The 24868-nt window shown below is 42.7% G+C and overlaps 1 protein-coding gene across 1 annotated transcript; it reads left to right on the top strand.

The window, feature by feature from the left end:
- Positions 1-11123: 11123 nt before the first annotated feature.
- On the top strand, positions 11124-23917 carry GNL3L (guanine nucleotide binding protein-like 3 (nucleolar)-like; the record flags this gene model as incomplete). The annotated part of the gene is made up of 8 exons (XM_008588843.1): positions 11124-11196; positions 13439-13504; positions 19884-19924; positions 20890-20997; positions 21655-21771; positions 22538-22621; positions 22776-22911; positions 23814-23917. Coding segments are annotated over exons 2-8 (609 nt in total), but the record flags the coding sequence as incomplete, so codon positions are not given.
- Between the last annotated feature and the right edge of the window lie 951 nt (positions 23918-24868).

The raw sequence follows: 24868 nt of genomic DNA, 5'->3' as shown, positions 1-24868 counted from the left end.
TTATTCCATTTATAGGCTTTCCTTGATCTCTCTGAAGTAGCTAGGTCAGCCTCCTCTTCTAGATGAAGGGAGCTCCCATGGATAAAGTCAGGACACACTTACCCTGGAGGCTCTGCAGTCCTCCATTAGTGTGCCTCAACTCTTCACTGAAGCAGTATGGCATGGTGGTAAAACATGTAGGCCTTGGAGGCAAGCAGATTGGAATTTGGCTTTTTGAATCTTGGGTTCATGGAACAGGATTCATACTAATCTTGCTTTATGATATATGCTCACCACTGGTCCAGGCTAGGGCTTCACTCCTGGCTCCTCTGTGTGACCTTGAGCAAATTACTCATTGCTCAGAGTCTGTCTCCCCATCTGTAAACTGTGGATGATGATAATAATACCTTCTACATCAGAGTTATGAGGATTCGATGACATAATCCATGCAACTGCATGCACAGTCACTGGTACCTCATGTTTAGTAAATGGGAGCCCTCCACACGACTGGCATTCTATTATGGGTGTAGAATACAGTACTGAATAACAAAGGCCTGGGGCCCGCCTTCCTGAGCTCATAGTTTAGTGGGTCCCATACAGCCCAGGGCCTGTCCTGATAAATCTGAGATTTGTGAATGGTTGCTGGATCAAAATGACTTTATCCTTTTGTCTCTATTTCTCTTGTTTTTGTCTGTCTCTTCCCACCAGCTTGCTGTCACTGTCACCACCTCTCAAGACACTTCCCACCTCTGTTTTGCTTTCTCTTGTTTTTTCTGTTTACATCTGTCTGGCTGTTTCTTTTTCCTGCCTCTCCTATTCTCCTTCTCAAACTCTCTCCCCTTCTTGATCTTGCTCTCTCACTATTAGTTATGTTGGGGGCCACCTTGTCTCTATCCTGTTGCTGTCTCTAACTCATGGTCCTCATCTTGGTCTGTGTCTCTGTCCTTGTACATATGATCACATTGCTCTACCTCATGTTTCTGAATTTCTGTGTGTTCCAGCATTTCTGTCTTTTCTGTTTTTCTTTCAATTTTCCTTGGCTCCTTGGTCTCTTTTCTGTCCTGTTCCCATCACACTGTTCTGATTTCTCTTATCTCTGGCTATCTCCAGTCCTCACTTTCTATTTGTGTTGCTGCATTCATCTATCTCTGTTCCCCCGTCTTTCTCTATTCTCACCTTTCTATTCCGATCTTTGTATCTCTATCATTTTTACCCTAACATTTACATTCTTTGTCTCTGTTTCTTTCTCTCTCATACACACCCCTATGTTGGTCTTCTTGCCCCTTTTCCTGGTCTGATTCTCTCTCCTTATCTCTCTGTCTCCCATTTTCTATCTCTGTTTCTCTGTCACCATCTCTCTTGTTCGGTCATTTTCCTCGTGTGCCTATATCTTGTCCCTATCTCTCTGTTCCTAGGTGTGTTTCATCCATTTGCTGTCTTGTTCCCAGCTTCCACGTTCCTCTGTCTCTATCTCTCTGCCACTGACAGAGTAATCAAGAGTATGGTCTCTGGTGGTAGACTATTTGGGTTCCAATTCTAGCTGTGCCTCAGTGTTCTCATCTGTAAAACAGGGCTGATAACAGTACCTGCACTTCATATACTGTAAGGATTAAATGAGTTAATACACATACAGCTCATAGAACTGTGTGTTAGACACAACAAATGCTCAAATATGTCACCTTCAAATTCATCAGCATCTCTCTCCTCATTGTTATCACCACCTCTGTTTCCATCTTTGTCCATCTAATCCCAGTCACTCCCTCCCAATCTACCTGACTCTCATTATCTCTGTGTCTTTTCGCCCTCACTTTTTTTTTTTTTAATAGATGACTGATAAGGGGATCTTAACCCTTGATTTGGTGTTGTCAGCACCACGCTCTCCCAAGTGAGCTAACCGGCCATCCCTATATAGGGATCCAAACCCATGGCCTTGGTGTTATCAGCATCACACTCTCCCCAGTGAGCAATGGGTTGGCCCGCCACCCTCACTTCTAATGTAGCTGCTTCTTTGACCCCAATATCTCTGTCTCTGTCCCCATCTCTCTCTCTCCCTACATTCCCGCCTCATTTCAGCCGGTCCCTCTTTTTCCACCCTGCTCATCTCATCTCTGTATATCTCTCTATCTCCATCCTTTGTGTTTCTTTATCTCCATTTTTGGCTGTCTGCTCCAACCTTTTAAACCCTATTTTTCGATCTCTGTCTCTTTGTCTTTATATCTGTCCTGATATCTCTATCTGTTCCTCTGTCCCCATATCTTTATTTATTTATTTATTTACTTAAAAAATATTTTATGCTGTTTCTTTATCTCCATCTCCTTGTGTCTTCCTCTGGCTGCTCTGGACCATTAAGATCAGAATTGGTCTGGTAGATAATGTGGAGTTATAAAAGGGTTCAGGAGGAAGAAGAAGGCCTGGCAAGAGGTGAGTGGCAGGGTGTGGAATTTCATGGCTCTACCAAATCCTGCTGAAAGACGTAGCCTCTGAGGTCAAGGTTAGCATAAACCCCTTAACTCAGCCCCTTGAAGAAAGACAAAGAGTGCTGCATTTATTAGGAGGACTAGGAAGGGGTATTTTTCTGAGTGAAATTCCATCCGGAAGCTGGAATCCAGAGCATTTCCTGTTGTAATGTTTCTTCCAGACTTGGAGAGTCTGAACTTGCCACGTAGCATGTGCACTCCATGCATATAATTCTACAGTGTAACACTGAGATGCATACACAATCCCCCATCCTTACAGACCCAGACATAATGCAGTGACATAAAGATACACATAGAATCATGGACTCTCACAGATGTAGATACTCAGAGACATGGAAAAGCACAAAGAATGAAGACTCATTGGCAGAGATGCAGACGTACGTGGGGACATTGAGAGACCCACAGAATTACCCCCTTGAGGCTCAGGGACCTGTGTGAACAAATACAGGATAATAGCTACACAGAGAATCAGCCCGCCAATTTCCCTTTGAAACACGGTTCTCTTTCAGTCTTATATTTTTGTATAAACAGAAGCACAGCAGAGCATCATGTATAAACACACACATTCATAGAAGTACACACAATCACATACAGTCACAAATATCCAAAGCCACAAAGAATCACACATAGCCTTTGCTTTGCTGGAAGTGCAAAGGTAGCCAAACTCCCTCTGGCCCCCAAATGAGAGGCTTGCTGCTCCTTTGGCGACCCTGTATCCATGAAGGCAATGCCAGGCACTCAAGCCAGAAACTTGACCCTTAGGAACTAGGCATAAGTAATCTGAAAGTATGGATAAGATTTTTTTTCCTAAAGAAATATAAAATGACAAAAATGGTATAGGAAGAAGTAGAGAACTTGAATGGACCACTAAATGTCAACAAAATTGAAATGGTAGTCAAGGAACTCCCTTCCCCCCGAATTCAGGCCCAGATGGTTTTACAGGTGCATTGTGCCAGACTCTCAAAGAACAGTTAATTCTCTTCTTATACAAGTTATTCCAGAAAATAGAAAAGGAGAGAAAGCTGCCCAGCTTATTTCATTAATCTAGCACAATCTTGAATTCTTGATTCTAAAACCAGATGAGGACAATACAAGAAAAGAAAATTATAGGTTCATTTCACTTACAAATATAGATATGCAAACATTAAATAAAATATTAGCTAATAGAATCCAATAGTATGTTAAAATTCATCATGATCAAATGGAGTTTATTTCAAGAATTCAAGGAGAATTAGTTCAATTTCCAAACCTATCAATGTAATTCACTACATTAATAAAGGAGAATAATAATATGATTATCTCAATTAATGTGGAAAAAGCATTAACACACCTACTTAAGATTAAAAATCTTAGCAAACTAGGAATAGAAGGCAAATTTCTTAAATTGGTGAAGATTACATACCCAAAGCTTACAGCATACTTTATACTAAATGGAGAAACTTAAGATGCATTTCCTTTAAGACTGAGAATAAGACTAGATACTTACTCTTACCAACTACTATTTAACATAGAACTGGAAATCTTGGTCAATACTAGAAAGGGAGAAAAAGAAATGAGAGATGTAAGGACTGGAAGAGAAGAGATTTAAAAAAATATATTCTGGTTAGATCATGGTGCTGATAACACCAAGGTCCAGGGTTCAATCTATGTACTGGCCAGACACCCCCCAAAATTAATTAATTTAAATAAATAGATAAATAAAGATTAAACAGACATACTATTAGAATTAAAAAGAATTCAACAAGGTTGTCAGATATAAAAGCAACTTATAAAAATCAATAGCATTTCTTTACCTTAGCAATAAGCAACTAGAAAAAGGTAAAAATAAGATGCCTAAAATTAATCACAGACCAAAATATAAACTTTTCTAAATGTCAGGATAAGTACAAGCTTTTAATATATAAACATATAGATAATAAAATAAAAGTTAAAATACTATTACAATACTAACACCAAACATCTTTCATATCAATAAATATAAATGGTCTTAGCTCATGTGTTTAAAGAAAAATATTTTCCCATTGGATGGCTGAGCAAAACCCAATTGCTGTACTCAAGAGTGTCAATGAAAACAAACTGATTCAGAAAGGTTAAAAATACAAGAAAGGGCAAAGGTATACCAGTTGTATTAGTCCATTTCTGTTGCTTATAACAAAATACCTGGAACTGGGTACTTTGTAAGAAAATGAAATTTATTGCTTACAGTTACTGAGGCTTGGAAATCCAAAGTCCAGGGAACACATCTGGTGAGGGTCTTGGTGGTGGCGACAGTGACTCAGGGGTCTCACATAGAAAATGGCAGAGCAGAGAGACAGAAAGAGAGACTCTCATGCTCTCCTTTTAAAGCCTTCAGAACCATGCCCCTCCCCACCATTATTAATCTATTCACTATGGCATGGTCCTAAATCACCTCTTCAAGGCCCCATCTTCCAATTACCATAGTAGGATTTTCAACCCTCAACAGTTACAGTGGGAATTAAGCTTCTAATACATGACTTTGGGGGACATAATTCAATCAATCCACAGCACCAGTCAAACGCTAATAAAGAAGGCAAGGCTTGCAATCTTAATATCACACAAATTAGGAACTCAGAATAAAAAGCATTAATTGACTGTCAAGGCCATGAAAAACAAGGAAAGACTGAGGAACTGTCACAGATTGGTGGAGACATGATGACTGACTGCTATATGGTGTCCTGAATTGGAGCCTGGAATAGAAAAAGGATATTAATGGAAAAACTGGTGAAATCTGAATAGCCTGGAGTTTAGTTAACAGCAATATACCAATGTTAATCTCTTAGTTTTGATGAATGTATTTATACAAGATGTTAACATTGAGGGTCAACTAGGTGAAGGGTACATGGAAACTGTACTATCTTTGCAACTTCTCTATATATCTAAAATTATTTCAAAAATTAAAAGTTTATTACAAAAAAGCACTGATTAAGATAAAGAAGGCCACAATTCACAATGAAGACAGACACACAGTCATGAATGTTTTTGTATGGAATAACATAGCAACTTTCTTTTTTTTTTTTTTTCCTTTTTGTCTTTTTTCATGTCCGGCAATGGATTGCAACCCTCAGTGTCGCGCTTGTACCGGACCAGGACCGGCAACGGGATCGCAACCCTCGGTGTTGCGCCCGCACCTCGCTCAGCCAGTGAGCGGGAACCGGTCTGTATGTGGGATCCGAACCCTCGACGGGAGCGCCGCCACGCTCCCAAGCGGTGCACTGTAGCAGTGCGCCACCGGGCTGGCCCTAACATAGCAACTTTCACAAAGCTAAAGTGATAAGCGATACAAGAAGAAATAGATGATAGATTAAAACACACAAAAAACAGGAGAAATTTAACTCATCTTTCTCATTTGAGGACGATCAAAAGGAACAAAAAACTTGGTAATAAAATAGAAAACCTAAACAACAAAATCAATATTAGGTGAAGAAGAAAATCTCAATAAATTCCAAAAAGTAAAACAAATACAATGTTCTTTGATTTCAACTGGATAAAACTAGAAATCAATATGAAATGGATCTTCCATCTGAATGTGTAAAAATTCTCAAACAACTCTTGAGTCAAAGGAGAAACTCAAGCCAAAATTACTGAAATTCTAGACAATAATGATAATGAAAACACTACATATCAGAATCTATGGATACAGCTAAAACAGTGGTCAGAGGAAAGTTCATAGCCTTAAAATATATTTAAAAAAAGAAAAATGAATGAGCATTGGACTCAAAAAGTTAGAGAGAGAAAAACAAAATAAATTTAAGGGCAGCAGAAGGAAAGAATTAACAAAGATAAAAGTTGAAATAAAGGAGTTAGAAAACATCTAGATAACAGTAGGACTAATGAATAAAGTAATAAGCCAATTCTGTGAAAAAGCTACTAGATAACATAATCAAGAAAAGAAAAGAAGAAAGCACAAATATACAAAATAAGAAATGAAAAGCTGGACATAACCATAGTAAGAGGACATTTTAAACATCATAAAAGACTTCATACAACTCTATGCAAATCACTTTAAAGAACTGGAAGAAATGCATAATGTTCTAGGAAAACACAGTTTACCAAAACTTACCCTAAAAGAGAAAAGTCCATATAGATTAATTTCCATGGAAGAAATAGAGAAAGTTATAAAGAGCTCCCCACCCCGCAAAAGCACCAGACCAAGATCCTTTCACTGCCATTTTATTTACCTGAGCCTAGATAAAGAATGAACAGATTCAAAATCTTTTTATGAAGTAAGTATAACACTGATACCAAGATCTGACAAAGATTCCACAAGAAAAAAAAATCATATAGACTAATCCTCCTCACTTATAAGTATCGATGCAAAATCCTACATAAAATATCAGCAACCAGAATACGTGACTGTGGGATTTATTCCAGGAATGCAAGAATTGTTCAATATTAGGAAATCCATTGATACAATCTAACATTATTAAGTCTAAGTAGAAAAGTCCTATCTTCATCTCCCAGAGACGCCAAAGAATCTTTTGACAAAATTCAACACCCATTCTTTATAAAAACATTCAATAAAACAGGAATATATGGTTTCTTCCTTGATATATTTTCTCTCTCTTGCTCTACAGATAGGTTTATCCTCAAATCCAGCATTTTACTTAACCAGGAAACACTAGCAGCATTTATATGCTAAAATCAGAAACCAGGAACCATTTATTAGTATTGGTGTTCTTAGTCAAACTAAGTATATGGACACTTTAGGATGCAATCATTCTGTTCTTGGGTGTATGTTCCCAAAGTAATCCTGATACAAGTCAATAAGGGGACATAGACAAGGATGTTCATTGAAGTATTGTATGTGGTACCGGGGAGATGGAGGCAATCTTGCTGTCCTTCACAGGGGAACTATTCAGGGAAAATGCAGTGAAGACACACTGTGGTTCCCATGAACAGTAAGAAACAATGGATTAGATGTATATATAGCAGTATGGGCAGACCTTAAAAACTCAAGCCTGAATGAAAAAGTAAGAAACAGAATGAGGTATCATTTATATAAAATAAAAAGATACACACATAAAGCATCCTCGATAGTAGGACAACCTGATACTATGTGTCACCTGAGGTGACATAATATGAAGTAAAGGATATCCCCTATGTACTATTCTTGCTGAAAATATTTAATCAGAATCTAATCATGTGGAAAGAGCAGATGAATCCAGAATGTGGGATATTCTACAAGACAATTGTCCTGGACTCTTTGAAAATAAAAATGTCATTTGGAACACGCAAAAAATATAGGAGTACTGTTTTAGATTAAAAGAGATTAAAGGGGGCTGGCCAGTTAGCTCAGCTGGTTAGAGCGTGGTGCGGATAACAGTAAGGTCCAGGGTTCAATCCCTGTACCAGCCAAATGTAAAAAAAAAAACCCAGAAAAACCCCCAAACCAAAAAAACAACCAAAGTAATGCATAAACCTTGATTAGATCCTGGGATCAAAAAATAAATGCAGGCTAGCCGGTTAGAGCACAGCCTTATAACCTCAAAGTCATGGGTTGCAACAATCCCTGTAACCAGCTAGCCATGCAAAAAAATAATAAATAAATAAATGCAGCTCTAAAACCATTTTAGGGTTAACTGGGAAATTTGAATATGGACTATATTTGATGATATTATTAAATTACTTTTAGGGCCGGCCTGTGGCTCACTCGGTAGAGTGCGGTGCTGATAACACCAAGGCCACGGGTTCGGATCCTATATAGGGATGGCCGGTTTGCTCACGGGCTGAGCGTGGTGCTGACAACACCTAGCCAAGGGTTGAGATCCCCTTACCGGTCATCTTTAAAAAAAAAAAATAAATAAAAAAAAAATAAATTACTTTTAAATTTTTAGGTGTGATAATGGTATTGTTGTTATGTGGGCAAAATATTAAGGGTATATGGGCTTTCATTATACTATTTTTTCAACTGCTCTGAATTTTAAAAAATTAAAAAATAAAAATTTGGGGGAAATACATGCACATAAAACAACACCACGTATTTTGCAAGAACACATATAAACAAAAAGATATGCATAAAACACCTTAGAATGGCTGCATACAGGAGGGAAATGAAAGTGGGAAGTAGAGATGAAAGTGATTTTAAAAAACAAAAAAACCCTCTCACTAAAGTAATACATATTCATTGAATACATGGAAAACACAGAAAAGCACATGGAAGAAAATTAAATTCACTGATAATCTCATTTTCTCCATTAGCAGTTCTCAAAATGTGGTACCTGAACTAGCAGCAGTAGCAGCTTCTTCAGCATCCTCATCATCACCACTTGGGAACTTGTTAGAAATGTAAATTCCTGGGCTCTAAACCAGACTTACTGAATCAAAACTCTGGGCATGACACCCAGTAACTGGTGTCATAACAAACCCTCCCAGTGATTCTGATGCTGGCCAAAGTTAGAGAACCACTGATCTAGATTTAACTAGTATTAATATTTTGTTGGAGATCCTTGTAGTCTTTTAAAAAATTGTGAAATATTTCAGGCATATGAACAAGTATAGAAAATAATATAACAAACACCCATGTACTTACTACCCAGCTTAGAGGGTGAAATATTAGACAGACAAGTTGAAGTCTCCTGTCTATGTCATTCTGTTCCTTTGCTTTCTTCTCTAGAAGCAGTCACCATTCTGTAGTGGCATTTCTGCTTTATAAATTTTTGTTTATATATTTCATATAATCTATAAACAACATAATGAAGTCTTCTAGATTTTTAAAAAACTCTATATAAATGGTTTCATACTTCATGTATCCTTTTGCAACTTGTATTTTATCTCAGTATTGTGTTTTTGAAATTTATCCAGGATGATGTATGCAACTCTGATTCATTCTTTGTTGCACAGTATTATTATTTATTCATGTTCCTGTTGGTGGACTTTTAGGTTGTTCAATTTTTTCTCTATTACAAACAGTTCTGCAATGAATATTCTTGTACATTCCTACTTGAACATACATAAAAGAATTTCTCTAGGACCTAGTCTAGGGGAGATGCTCTCTCTCTCTCTCTCTCTCTCTTCCTCCAAACTAGAATTGTTGGGTCCGAGGGCCATCCTCAACTGTTCTGGATACTTCCCTAATTGCTTTCCAAAGCAGTAATACCAATTTTCACTCCTAACGAAGATTTACTTACAACTTTCTCCTTATAGTTTGTGCATTTGGGACTTTGTTTAAAAAGTCTCTCCCGGGGACATAGGTCACAAAGATATTCTACTGCATATTTTATATTAAGTTTTACATTTCACATTCACAGTCTACCCTCTTAATTGGAATAAGTAGGGATCCAGTTTTATTTTTCTCTTTATAGTGAATCAAATTTCTCAATCCTATCTACTAAACTGTCCATTTCCCATTGAATTGTGGTGCAGGCCTATAAAGTCACGTACTTAACAAACATCTGCTGAAGCCTGCCCTATCAGTCTTGTACTGGGTCTTGTTGAGGGCTCAAAAGATATATGGCCCCTGCTCTCAGAGGGTTCACCCTTCTTTGAAGATACAGCCACATAAACAACTACAGTATTATGTAGTAAGTGCTAGGTTAGCTCTGTAGACAAGGTGCTCTGGGTTTCTAATTCATCTGGGAAAGTCAGGGAACGTTTCATAGAAATGACAAGAGTTAAGTCAGAGAAATAGGAAGAATTTGCAATGTTGGGGGAAAGGTGAAGGTGGCCAGGGCTGGTTTGGGGTCCAGAGGAATTCTGTGTGTCTCTAAGGTGAGAGGTTAGAGGCTCTCCACTGATGCGAGGGTCGTGAGTCCTGTGTGTGTATGGGGTAGGAGGGCAGAGGGAGTCATTTTCAACTGAGATGTGCTTGAGGTAGAAACATACCCTGGGGGTAGAGCCCCACCTATCCCGTGCCCCACCCCAAGGTTTAGGCTTGAGGAAGAGGAGCCGGAATTAAACAATCAGGAGAAGACATTTTCAGATAGTATTTACTGTATTTAGAGGAAGACCTCACTCCCTAGCCAGGTGAGGAGCTCCTTGAGGTGGTTTCCGAAGAAACCCTTTCTTGTTTCGACTCCAGAGACATAAGTTAATTCCTTTCTGCAGACGCTACTCCAGGACTGAGGGAAGGAGGGAGGAGGAGAAAAGGGCAAATGGGTGGGAGAGGTTTCCAGTTCCGGCTACTCGGACTGGGCCTGGCCATGGATCTGAGCTCCTGCAGAAAGTACTGGGAATGCTGCCTTGGGGTTTGTCTGGGGCTCTACGAGCTGGGCCGGGAAGTTTGTTGGAAACAGCTAACCAATTCACTTCAGACATATGCCCCAAGCGGCCATTTTCTCATACCCTGCCCGTCGCCATCTTCCAGGCAGACAAAGACACGACCCCCACCCTCGTCTGATGCGGGCATGGTGATCGCCTGGTCACTAAGATTTGGGAACACACATATTTCATCCTAGATACAGGGCCGCACACAAGATTTTGGCTTACTAGTAGGTTACATGGCCACACAGGCGACCCGCCGCTTCCCCCTCCCACTTCCCGGCCTTATCCCTCCACTCTCCGCTATTTCGTTACTCACAAGGCAGCCAGGAGGCGGGACCAGCGTGGTGTCGAGGAAGAAATGGGAGGTCTCGAGCCTTCAGTCTGAAGCTCCGCCCCTGCGGGGAGTCTCACAGCGGGCGGAACCGCACGCCGGAGGGCTGGGATCCGGAAGTGGGAGCATTTCCTGCGCCGACCGAGTTGTCGTGCTACCCTCTCTTCTCAGATCTCTCCGGAAGTGTAGGTAAGAGACCACTCTCCTCTTTTCTTACGGTGAGCGCTCACCCAGCCGGCCGGGCGGTAGCGGTTGTCTATTTAAGATGAAACCAGAGATGCCCGCCGGCCTGGAATAGAAAGGTAAACAGCCGCCTCCCTTCCAGGGTAGAAGGGCCCAGAAAAGGGGTAGGTATCGCTCTGCACGTGGAGGCGCGCCGAACTGCAGTCTGGTGGGGTAGAGGGGCACAGTCCTAACCCACCTAGAAAGGTGTAGACTCTAGACACACTGTGTACAGAGGCAGAGACCCCACTTGTTTGGAGAAGCGTCGATCGCTCTCTGCCCCTCAGGATAGTGAGGCTGCACTCCGCTTTCCCTTGGAGCATACAGGCGTCCATCCGCCAAAAGTGTGGTGGCATCGACCCCAACCTTATAGACATATTCCTCTCCAGGTGGCTGAGTGGTGCAGACCTTTCCCAGCTTAGGGCGTCCACCTCGAGGCACCTCCTTCCTCAGGACACGGGCTTTGATGTATTCCCCTCCCCCTCATCGTCAGTATAGACGTGCTTAGAAACATTCAATGTACAGAAACCTTCCCTACGTGTAGAGACCTAGAGCCCTCCCCATCTTTCCCCTACTCCAGCAGAGTAACTAATTGTCGGAAGCCCCGCCCCCATCCTGCTGAGACCATAGATAACCCTTCCCCGAAGTGGTTGCAGGCACAGGCCTCAGCCTGTGGAGAGCCACGCAGATTTCTTCTTCCTAGGCTAGAGTGAGTGCCCAATGGGGAGAATCAGACCCGTCCCTTACACCTGTAAAGAGGCGGTGTTTTACCGAATGTGTAAAGGCCCAACCCAACATGCCTCTCAGCAAACAGGAACAGACCTTAGTCCACGAAGAGACAGATCTGCTCTTCAAGGGGCCTTCCGGGTAGAGGGGCTCAGATTTTTACCCCCTCTTTTTGAGGTAGACACAGATCACCCCCCAACCCCAAGGATTCAGAATCACCAAATGTAGCAAGGGAGAGGCCCCACGGGAGTAGGGATGCAGCTTCCCCTCCCAGTAATGTTAAGAGGCTGTGACATCACTGGTCACCCCATAGTGCAGTGCATGTGGGTTTTCCCCTTACCCAAGGCAGAGGAGCTCAGATCTGTTTGTCTCCATCCAGGGTAAAATCACAGAGCCCCCCCGATCCCCCCACTCCAAGTGTAAAGGCCAATCCATTGAATTTATAGCTGGATTGCTTGCTGCCGCTCTACCCCCGACCCCTGCTGAGAAACAGAGGCCGTATTCCCTTCAATGTTAGCATGCTACTTACTTCAACTCACATAAAAGTTACACAGATCGTTCCAGTCCACCTCCCATAGAATAGTCCCAAATAGTCCACTGCAGGCAAGGTGCAGACCCCACTCATTCAAAGCTGCACATTTTCTTCCTTTGTTAGTGTGGCACTAATGTCCCCTCATAGTGGAGTCAGGCATATCAGTCCTGCCCACAGCTCTCTTCAGGGTAAAAAGAGACACAGGACCCCTCCCCTCCCCACAATTTCGAACTATATCGACCTGTGCTTCTCCATCCAGCAGAGATGCACACAGCCACTGTGTAGGTTTCTCCAGTTTCTCTGCAACCTAGAGTAGAGGGAGAGATGGCAACATTCCCCCCACCCAGTTGCTGGGGTACAGACCCTACCACACATGCAGACACAGATTTTTCCCCCTTCCTCCAAGATTTTGCACTAACTGCAGTCCACATAGACACACAGGTAAGAAGTCCTGTTCTGAGGTCTCTTTTCTCCAGGATAGACTCCTGGGATCGATTCCCCCTGCTACCCCCTCATGAGACACAGAACGCCCTACTTGGGAAAAGAGGTGCTGTTATCACCTCGTGCAGAAACAGACCACCATTGCATACCCCTTTCTTTCCCCTCAATGTGAGGGGTTTAGCACTAGCCTCTTAGGGTATATGTAACACTCCAGGGTGAAGGATTAAGGATCAAGGACCTCATCCGGTGCATTGAGGCATTGACTCCACTGAGGAAGAGAGGTTCAGACCTATTCTTCCCTTTAGGTAATGTGACACTGCCTTCCCTGTGTAGATTCAGCCATACCAGGCCCTAGCTCCAGTATAGCCCCTTCTCCCACTTTCCCTAAGTGTTAGGGCTTCCTCATCATGTTCTTAAACTTTTTATTTTGCCTTTAGGGGACTTTAGAGGGGACTTGTGGCATTGTGTTCCCAACTCTGTCTTCAAATGCTTCTTTTCCCATTCTGACAGGAAGAAATTGGGCAGATTTGAACTTACCTGCTTTCAAACTGGTCATCATGATGAAAATTAGACACAGTGAGTTTCCTTTACCACCCCCTCCCAATCCTATGCTTTTAGTGAATATTCATAGTATTTCACAGCAAGTTTTAAAAATTGCTCCATATGTTCCAGATTACTCCAGATTTTTACAAATGTTCTAGATACCATATGTAAGTCTGTGTCTTTTTCATATGGTATTATTGCTGTCTTCCTGACTTCCTTATAAGGTAATGCTCTCCTTAGTCCCCATTCCCATTTTACAGATGAGGAAACTGAGGCTCAGCAAGGTTAAGTGACTCGATCTGAGGTGAATAGCAGTAAATACCATATCACACTACCCATAACCCTAACATATCCAAATATTTTTCTTTATAAGTTGTACCAGTGGTTAAGAACATGGACTCTGGAATCAGATTGGGTTTGAATCTCAGCTTTCCCATTTACTAGCTGTGTGACCTTGGTCAAGTTACTTAACTCTAGTCTCCTTATCTATAAAACAGGTAATTATATTATCTACCTAATAGCTTTGTTATGAGGATTTAATGAATTAAGAGAGGTAAAATACTTAGAACAGTGCCTGGCACATAATAAGAGCTCTGTAAATATAATCGGCCCTCTATATCCATGGGTTCTGCATCCGCGGATTCAACAAACCATGGATGGAAAATATTCGGGAAAAAAACCAATAAAAAATAACAATACAACAATGAAAATAATACAAATTAAAAAACAATGCAGTATAACAACTATTTCATAGCATTTACATTGTATTAGGTATTTTAAGTAATCTAGAGATGATTTAAAGCATATGGGAGGATGTATATAAGTTATAAGCAAATACTGTGCCATTTTTTATCAGGGGCTTGAGTATCTGCAGATTTTGGTATCCACTGGGGGTCCTGGAACCAATTCCCTGAGGATACCAAGGGATGACTGTACTGTAGATATTGGCTTAAAAAAATTCTCTCTTCTTTTCTCTTTGGAATTTAGCCCCTCAGAGGATGCATACACTGTCCTGCCACCAAATTGTCTGACCTCTACTGAGCTTTGGATTTTTCTTAACTATAAAACAGACCATGTGGATGAATTGCCATTCTTTCTGCCTTCACGATTCTTTCCTTTCCTTCCCCCTAATTCTTCAACTGGATAACTCTTGCTTGTTTTTCAGGTTTTCAACTTATACATCACTTCCTCTGGGAATCCCTCCCTGTTAACCTTCTCCCTTGGTTATCATCTGTGCACCCATAAGAACTGGGGCTATTGACACTGTATGATCAAATCTGTCTTCTCCACTACACTGTTAACTTCTCACCTACATCTGACTCATCCTTGTGTCCCAAGGGCCCAGCATGACCAGGCAGTCTTTTGGTACTTACTGTGTGCCAGGCACTAGAGTATCTCAGTTAGTAGTGCTGACTCAATTCCCCTTCCTCGCATCACGATGCCTACAGCCTAGAAGGAGAAGACAAGTGTGACACATAGACTCTCCCTCATAAGAGGGAAGGGCATGTCCTGCCATGGTCCACATAGAAAATGATGACATTTGGATAGCACACTGGGTAGACTGGATGGGAATTGCACAACCCAGTGGCCCTGTATTCTGTGTGAATGGTGGCCCTGCCTATGTAGGGCTTGGTGAAAAAAAATTCAGTACATTTTCTTTATATAATCATACAAAATTTTATTAAGAATGAAAGTATGTCAGTACCAAAAAGCAAATAATCATTTTTACAAGTAACAAGAAAAATGATCAAAATTAATTATACTTTATTTAGGGACATCTGATACCAGATGATGATAAAAATATTGATAGTGATGAGAAAGACAATAATTAGTTGGCTTAATAAAGTAGTTCAGGATGAACAATCTCTATAAGACAAAAATAATAAAGTAGGATATATGCATACATAAGAATCCTGGCAGTTTATAAAATGAGAAAGTATTGAATGGATTGATTATATGGAAAAAGTGTATTGTACGGAAAAACTATTAGATGGAAAGATCTCCAGGATTTGTTCAGTGAAAAAAGCAGGTTGAAAGGACTACAGTATGTTACCTTTTGTGGGAGGAAATTGGGGGAAATAAGAAGGTATATTTGTTCTTGAATAAAGAAACTGAATGATGCACAATAAACTAGTAAAGTGGTTTCTTGTGGTGAGGGGACTGCAATAAATAGGGAGAAGTGTGGGAGGGAGACCCCTCAAAATACACCTTTTTGTTTTGGAACCATGCGACTATTACCTGTTAAAAATAAAGAACAATCCTCTACGTCTACATTAGTGGGGAAAATGGTGAGAATTAAATTAAATAGAAAAACTTTACACGTGCACACAAAGTAAGACCTTCACTAGTAGATTGCAACAAAAATAATGATCAGACTAACAGATGATTGTGAAGGAAGACGAAGGAAGGTGCTGAGTGGTGCTGCTGCCTCCACCCTGGTCTAGGGATATCTTGGACCCAAATGATAATGATAATGATGAAATCTGGGAAGGTTATGGAGGAGTCCTACAAAGAGTATTCAAATAGTTTTAATTGTACATTTTTGGGTGGTTATTTAAAAGGGGAGGGGTGTTTCATCACTTGAGAAGTTTATAGCCATCAGTGTTGGTGGTACAGGTGTATAATCTGGAACCAGTCTGCCTGCTTGTTTGCCAGCCGGTCAGTTAACAAACACTTGTAAATATATCCTGTTAGGGCAGTGGAGGGGCAACGGAATTGTGGCTTTGTGCAAGAGCGCAATTGTAATGATAGACCGTGGAATGTTAGCTGGACAGGGAGGGAAGAGGGGTGGCTGATAAATAAGGAGCTGACTAGAGGGTTCAAGTCTAGGAAGTTGGACAAATGAGTTTGAAGATAGGAGAGAGGGGTGTCTGAGACTGCTTTCAGAAGTCCAGACAGTTACAGGTGATGCCCCTGGAGGTGTAACCATAGAAATGGGTGGCTGAGATGGAGTGGAAATCTCTGGAAGTGAGGATGTCAAGGAAGTGGGAAACTCAGGTTGTTCAGTGTTTGCCAAGGTCATCCAGGTGATGGTGGCAGGAGTTGGATAGAAAGTATAGCTATGAGCCAGGTGTGACTCATAGATGACAGGCATAGCAGCATGGTGGAGGCCTCAAAAAGAGCAGGAGTTGTATTTATCTTTTTTTTTTTTTTTTTTTTTTTTTAAAACAAGAGGGAGAAATAGTCCGAGTTTGGCAATGGTAAGTCTGGAGAACACCTCCTCTACGTACTGGCTCCAAGATAACCATGTGCCGGAGGAAACCACCTTTTGAGAGGCCTGCAAGTGAAGCATTGTTCTTGGGAGAACCAAGTTTCAAGGCAGGAGTTTGGGGGAATTTTTCCCAAGGAGAGGTTGAGGAATTAGGGGAGTGCTGATCACCCAAGTGCGAGTTTCAGAGGGCATTGTGAGAGGTTTGATGCAAGGGCAGAGGGAGAATGGAGGGGAATGAAGTCTGTAAGGATGGGTGTACAGGGATATATGGGGGTGAGAGTATGGGAGATGAGGGGTGAATGAATGGAGAGATTTGCCTTTGAGTACTGATGTGAGAGTTGGTGATTTTAGGCCTATATGTTGTTGGGAGATGCACACATGAGGCTCAGAGAGATTTTTAAAAGTTCTTCAAGGTCATATAACCAGCTAGATGTTGAACCAGAATAAGAACCTCATTCTGCTGGCTATAAGATGGTAGCTGTTTTCTCTTTGAAGCTGTTGACAAACCGATGAGCAGAGGCTCCTGAGTGCTGCGGTGCTGTGAGCAATGACAGTGTGTACCCCTCCCCTTTTCTCCTCTCCTTCCCCCTTCCCTTCTTTGCTCTGCAGCAGATGCTCTCCCCTGTCTAAGTGATGTATTTTCTTTCATTGTGTGCCTGTATCCAGCGCAGGTGCTCAGTTTCTAGGCAAGTTAACACAGGTGGAAATTGTTGAGTAAAATGGCCAGAGGTGAGCCTGGCCAGTTATTTCAGTTGGTTAGTGTAGTGTTATAACACCAAGGTCAAGGTGACGTGTTCGGGTCCATTTCCATCAGCCATTTAAAAAAAAAGGGGGGAGGGCAGACCTGGTTCTTTCCAAACTTCATATTCTTTTTTGTTGCATCATGAGTACTTTGGGAAAAAAGGAGACGTGGGCTCTGTTTTGTGGGGGTTTTCTTTAACAGGGAAATTTGACCCATTCATATTTGTTATGATAACTAATATGTCTAGTTAAATTTCTACGATCTTATTTTATATTTATTGTTTATTTTTTCCTCTTATTCCCTTATTTTTTTTCTCAGTTGATGAAGTTTTTTTTTTTTTTCCTTTTTGTCTTTTTTCGTGACCGGTAACGGGATCGCAACCCTTGGTGTTGCACCCGTACGGCGACCAGCAACGGGATCGCAACCCTCAGTGTCACGCCCGCACCGCGCTCAACCAGTGAGTGGACCGGTCTCTATATGGGATCCGAACCCTCAGCGGGAGCGCCGCCCTCTACCGAGTGCGCCACCGGGCCAGCCCATTGATGAAGTTTTTAAACAATAGTCCACCAGTAATTAAAGTTATGTTGGTAATTGCATTCATATTTATGTCAGACATAATTAAACCTGTATTTCTCTATCGCTTTACCAAAGTTAAATAATAACTTCTTTTATCCTACCCTTCCAAAGTGAAACTGTTAGCATGCGTTCGTGCTTTTGCTTTTTTTTCCAACCTCCATTGCTTGATTCCTGAATTTTGTTGAAATAATTTGGTTTTTTAGTTCTGAGCTAGTTCCTTATGATATACTTACTGGATTTTAAGGATCCTTTCTTAATATGTATTACAGTTCTTAGCCATATTACCAGCTCTCTTTTTTAGATTTAATGATAAGTTTTAATAGATTTCTTGTCCACCACTATTTGTTTTCTTTAGCTTGAGATTTTTTCTTCTGATTTACTTTTTAATTTTGCCAATAGTTTTACCAGAAAGGAAACACAGATGGTAATCTTTGCACATCTGAAAATGTCTTTCTTTTACTTCCCATAAGAGTGATCTATTGGGTAGGTGAGGAATTTGGCTTGGAACACAGTCGTTTTTCTCAGAGGTTTGTAATAGCTTTTCTTCTGTCTTAAGTGTTCAGAGTTGTAGATTTGAGAAGGTGGCCTGCTTCTCTCTCATTTGTTGGAAACTTTCTGTTTGGAATCTTATATGATTTTCTCTTATCCTTGGAGTTCAGAAATTTCATCAGGATGTACCCAGGGTATGTTTTTTTTTTGTGGTTAATCTTGATGCTCCATGCACCTTTGCAATCTGAATCCTCAAGCCTACCTTCAAATTAAGGAACTTGCATCTATTATTTAAGAAAATTATTGCTTCTCCATTTGTGCCTCTTTATCAAGAATTCCTTTTATTTAGGTATTAGCTCTCCTGGGTCTGTTCTCCATTTTTTAATTTTATATTTTCACTCATAATTTTTATTTCTTTGGATTTTTGTTCTGTTTTCAGTAAGCTCCATCCCTTGGTCTTCTAGCTTATTACTTTGGTGGTTAGTGATGTCTGTTCTGTTTTTCACTATATTTATTGCATTTTTATTCAATATCAAATTTTGGGAATCTTTTTTTCTTACTCAGTTCCTTTCGAATTTGCAGTAGTATTTAAGTTCTGTTTCCTGCATTAACTTTGCTTCACTATGAGCCACCTGATGTGATCGGGGAGCCTGTTTTCTGGTGATCTTGAGCTGCTCATATATTTGTTTGTATATTTCCTGACCTTCCAGAACCTCCTCCCTCTCTAGGAATTCCTGTAGTCCCCTTGCAGGTAGTGAGAATTTAGAGAAACCATTCTTCCTCAAGAGGCTAACTGTGAATGGGATGACAGATGGGACTTCTTGTTGAAGTGGGGAGAGACCTCTTAAGTTCCTGGGCTTTGTTAAGACCTGGTTGGAGAAGTAGCAGCTCTCTCCTGGTATCTAAGGGAGGCAGTAGTTTAGCTGAGTGGGTCAGTTTCCTTTAGAAGCAATGGCCTGAGCAGGGTCAGCAGGAATGGGTAGTTCTTTCTCTACATGATGAGGGCATCTACCCAGGCTTAGCCGGCTGGGACTCCTCAGATCACCTTCCCATGCTGTCAGCTCCCTCACCTCAGCCTAGCACTGAAACTTTATTGCCCACAGCAGGAAGTTGGCAGGGAGAGAGGAGTCACAAGTGCACATTCAGGTGTTTCTCTCTACTTAATTCCCTTAAGAATTGTTTGAGTTTGCATTGAAATAATGCTCCAAACATTATATCCAGCACTTCCTCTGACACTGTTATTGCCATCTGCATCTTTCTGTCTTGTGCTGGATCTAGACACACATAGTGTCTGTGGCTTCCTAGGTTTGTGGTGTGACCTGACCTTGATTGAGGTGTCAACAAATGTTGGGTAGGTAGATGATCGTTCGTTCTTCTTTTTTTTTTTTTTGTAGAAAATAAAAAGCCAGGTAAAGGTTCCAAAGGCTGCAAGAAGGTAAGTTGATCTTACACTCAGGTGGGGTATGCCCATTGGTGGGGGTAAGGTCAGGAATAGGTTGCCTGCCCTAGGAGAGGCCCACAAAAACCAGTAAATATTGGGTGACTCTGAACAGAGTGCTGCATTGGAATCAGCAAATCTGGCTTTCTCTCTCTCTCTGGGTAGCCACAACAGAGAATCAGCAGTGTTTATTCAGTTCCCACCACAAACCATGTGCTACTTTGTGCTTGATTTACCTTGGTAGGCATTATCATTATCCCCATTTTTTAGATGAAGAAACTGAACCTCAGTGAGAAACTTTCCTAGGTTAACAGCTGGGACTTGAGTCTGTCTGATTCCCAAGTCCCTGTTTGTCCTGGAGAGGAGGGATGCCACAACATTGGATCCAGCTACTGGGTCTCCTGGTCCTGCTGGGAAAGGTGTGGGCAAGTAAGGCTTGGGCTAGAGCAGTGAGAAGAAGGTATGGGCTAGAGAGAAGGCTTGGGTTCTCCAAAGTTAGTGTGGGTTAAGCTCTCGAACTTGAACCAACCCTCCAGAATTACCTGGAGGGCTGGTGAAAACACAGATTGCTGGGCTCCACCCCATAGTTTCTGATTCAGTAGGTCTGGCATGACATCTGATAATTTGTATTTCTGACAAGTTCTCAGGTGCTATTTCTGCTGGTCAAAGGACCACACTTTGAGAGCTACTTGTGTAGAAAGCTTTTCCCTGGGCCTTGGGAATCCTTCCCAGCTGCCCCTCCCTCTGCCCCCACTGTTTTCCTGCTGTTCTTCAGTCAGTCCATGTCTGGCTAGGGGAGGGAGGGGCTCTCTCCAGCCAGATGGACAGATCTCTGGGGACAGAGCCCTTTTTGCTTACTCCTTTTCTCTCTTTCCCCACCACAACTAATCACACTGGGGGCAGTGTGATTTCCATGGGTTCATTATCTGTCTTTGATTTTATTTCTCTTGTGTGGTGACCAGCCTGCAAAGCAAAATGGGAAGAAAACAACTTCTAAAGTGTCCTCTGCTCCCCAGTTTGTTTACTCTAATGATCATGCCAGTTGGGAGGTCGAATTAAAGAAGAAGAGGGTAAGCCGTTTATCTTGGGGGAGAGAGAGGACCTGGTTTGAATGCTAGGTCCACAAAGTGTTGGACGGAAGGGCAAAGGCCAAAGTGGGAGGGGGAAGAGAGGGAGGTAACCTCCCCCTCACCTCCTAGTACATTTGCTGCCTGGCTTATGCTCCCATGGCTCCCCTGAAACTACCCCTGCTGCTCTACCAGTGCCTTCCCTGACATCACATTCATGGGTAGTTTTCTTCCTTCATCTCGTTGGAATTCTCAGCATCAGAGACTGTGCTTTCCTCGAGCACTCTGACTTTCTTATCATCTCACTCTCCTGGATGTCATCTTTCCTCTTTGTCCAGTCTTTTCCAGTCTCTCTTGCTGCTCTTTCCTCTTTCTGCCCTTTAAACGATATAGCATCCCAGGACCTTGTCCTCTGTCCCTCATTGGTCTTAATTGGGTCCCTCTGCCTAGCATGCATCTCTCTGTGCTTCACACACACTTTTTATTTTTCTCTGCCACTCTTTCCCTCCCTTCATTGCTCTTTTTTTCTCAAACCCTTTATCTCCTGCTGTCATACCTGCCCTCCCCCTGTGCCATGTCACACTGTTTCCTCTGTCACCCATCCCTCCCTTAAGCTGCAGACTCAGTCAGGTACAGTCCCAGTTTGTGTTCACTTGTTAGGTTGAGGAGATGAGGCAGAAGCAGCAAGCTGCCCGGGAGCAAGAGAGACACAGACGTAGGACCATTGAGAGTTACTGTCAGGATGTCCTGAGACGCCAGGAGGAGTTTGAGCACAAGGTAAGAGAGCAGCCCTGTCCCCAGGCAGGACTGGTGCAGGTTTGCTCAAAAGCAACTTGCTGTTGCTCTGTGAAAGGGAAAGAGGAACGGAGTGAGGTTGTTGGAGAGGAAGGAGGGAATCTGTGCAGAGAGGGTGAGGGTGGAAAGCAGTGGGGAGGGAGTATGCAAGGGAGTTAAAGGACATTTTAAGCCTTGTGACTGGACATCCCTGGAGAGCTCCCCTCTTTCAAGCTTGAACCCAAAGACTGGGAGTGGTGGTGGGATCAGAGTTGGGAGAGATGTGACTGAGGGTGGGGATGGGGGGAGAGGAAGCGAGAGTATGAGGGGAGGAAACAGAGACGCATTTGTGAGGGGATGTCATCTTTCTTCGCAGGCTTCTTGCTGTCTTTCTGGCATATGTTCTTGTCTCACGCACAGAATACATACTTGTGAACTCATACTGCCTTTTCTGACATATAGTACATATTTTGCCTCCCCTGTTTAATGTCCCCCAGAGATTGTTTTTCTCACTTACACCTCCCTCACACATTCCTTCCTCACACACCCATGTGCACACTCAGTCCTCTGGCTGGTGCTAAGACACGTACATACACATAGGGCACACACATGCACCATGCATGTGGGTCTATCTGTTGTTCTGGTTCCCAGCTTTGTTGTTTGGTCATGGTTTCCCCAGCCTCCTGTGGTTTCCAAAGCCTTGGCTATCTCTCTCTCTCTCTCTCTGTCTGCCCCCTCCTCCGGGCCATTCTTTTTTTTCCTCCTTTAGGGGGAAGTTTTGGAGGAATTAAATATGTTTCCTCAGCTGGATGACGAGGCCACAAGGAACGCTTATTACAAGGAGTTCTGTAAGGTATGAAGATCCATTTCTTAAGGCCCTTTGGGGAGGGCCCCAATTCAGTCCTATTTCTGTTTTTTCCTGAGATGGAGACTTTTTCTTTCACAGACCTGTGTGACTACTGCCCAATCCTTTCTCTGCCTTCATCCCTCCGTCCTCTGCCCTGTAGGTGGTGGAATACTCTGATGTGATTCTGGAAGTCCTAGATGCCAGAGACCCATTGGGCTGCCGCTGCTTCCAAATGGAGGAGGCTGTCCTTCGGGCGGAAGGCACCAAGAAGCTGGTCTTGGTTTTGAACAAGATTGGTGGGTGTTTGGTAGGATTGGGTACGGCAGGGAATGGGCTGGTCCTTCTGGAAAGACTAGCTCAGATGAGACACTGAGACCAAGCAACTCAGTGGTACTCATAACAGGCATGTACTGTAAGAATTCTTTTTCTAATTTTCAAAGCGAGGAATGCTGTCTGAAGAGACACACACACACACACACACACACACACGCAGAGTATAGCACAAGTTGGGAGTGGAGTCTGAGCCTGCCTGTCAGTCAGTCTCCTGTTCTTGCCATTTTGAGCCTTTTCTGTGACTGGACAACCCTGCAGAGCCTCCTCTCTCCCTCAAGCTGGAACCCAAAGACTAGGGCAGAAAAGCACAGGGGCTTAGGAGTCACTCAGGTCTGGATCTCATCCCACCTGTGTTATTTTCTCAGGGATATTGGACAAGTCATGTCACCTCAGAGCTCCCATTTCTCTAGCTATAAAATGGATCATGGGTGTTCTAACCTCAAAGGTTTGTTGTGAGAATTAAGGATAAAGTGCTTTGTACATGGTCACTACTTCACAAATGAAAGCCATTCTTATCAGGGTTATTCTTGACATTTGGCCCAACCTAGAATGATCCAGAGATGGGATGGGAAACACAATATTTGACAGGCCCCTGGCACCCTGGGCACCTTGACTTGGAAGGAGGACCTCTGGGACCAAACAACTACTTTGTCCATTTTCCCTGAGGGAACAGAGGCCCCCTCATGGAGGGCCCAACTGGTCTTGTAGACCAGATTGTCCTTTATAACTTGGGGACTGACAGGACCAGCAGAGAGACCTGTTGGTGGGAGGTGGGCCTAGCCTTAGGTGTGGGTGGATGTGTCTTTGGAGTGAGTCACGGAGGTTCTGTTCTCCTTACTAGCCCATCTTTTCCTGTTTTCTCCAGACCTGGTCCCCAAGGAGGTTGTGGAGAAGTGGCTGGATTACCTTCGCAATGAGCTGCCAACCATAGCTTTCAAGGCCAGCACCCAGCATCAGGTCAAAAACTTGGTAAGTCTGGGACCAGGGTTTCACCGGGCCTTCAGCCTTTTGATAATTGAACTGGGCCTTCAACTTTGAGCTTTGTGCTCTGCTAGGTGACTTCTTAATATTAGTTTCACTTCATTCCTTCCTATATTATAACTCTTCGGGAAGCATTTTTTTTCAGCTGTAAGGATTAAACATAACGAGGGTATTTCAAAAACTTAATGGAGGGAGGGGGGTTGGGGACTGATTGGGTAAGGAGCATAAAGAATAATTATGATTTGTAATAATGAATATGCTAATAAAAAAGAGAAAAAACGTTTGTGGATACATAGAATTGAAAAATAATATGAGTCTTTCCATGAACTTTTTGAAGTACCCTTTTATTGTCTATAGGAAATTCGGAAAATACAATTAACTATTTGTTAACTTAAAAAATATGTATGGGGGAGCAGCGTGGCTGCCGTGCCTTCCTGCCCACGCTGAGGCCATTCTCACTAGGTGACACCCCGCAACTCTGTAGAGAGTCACCACCCAGAAGAAGGCCCTCACCAGCTGCGCCCTCTGGACCATGGATTTCCCAGCCTCCCAAACTGAACCCAAGGCACTTCCAGTCAAGATAGCGGAATAGACTGTCCCTAGCGTCACTCTCTCCCACAAATCAACCGATTTAAACTATAAAAACATAACATCAAGTGCATATGGAACGGGGAGATGTCCTGCGGGGGAGGCAGAAGCTCCGCGGAGACCACATGCCCTGCGGGCCCGCCGTCGCACGATCTGGCAGATAGGCTTCACTGCCGCCACCTGGCTCCATTCCCAGCCCAGCCCAGTGCGCACAGAGTGGGGAGACATCTGGCAAGGAAGGCAGAGGCTCCGCAGAAACCACACACCCTGTGGGGCCGCCACTGCGTGATCCAGCAGGTAGGCTTTACCGCAGGCACCTGGCTCCATTCCCAGCCCGGCCTAGTGCGCTCA

The sequence above is a fragment of the Galeopterus variegatus genome, unplaced genomic scaffold, assembly GCF_000696425.1.
Source record: "Galeopterus variegatus unplaced genomic scaffold, G_variegatus-3.0.2 Scaffold5066, whole genome shotgun sequence".
In the NCBI taxonomy this organism is placed as follows: Eukaryota; Metazoa; Chordata; class Mammalia; order Dermoptera; family Cynocephalidae; genus Galeopterus; species Galeopterus variegatus.
Note: the sequence above shows the minus strand (reverse complement) of the source record. Positions and strands in the feature narration are given on the sequence as shown.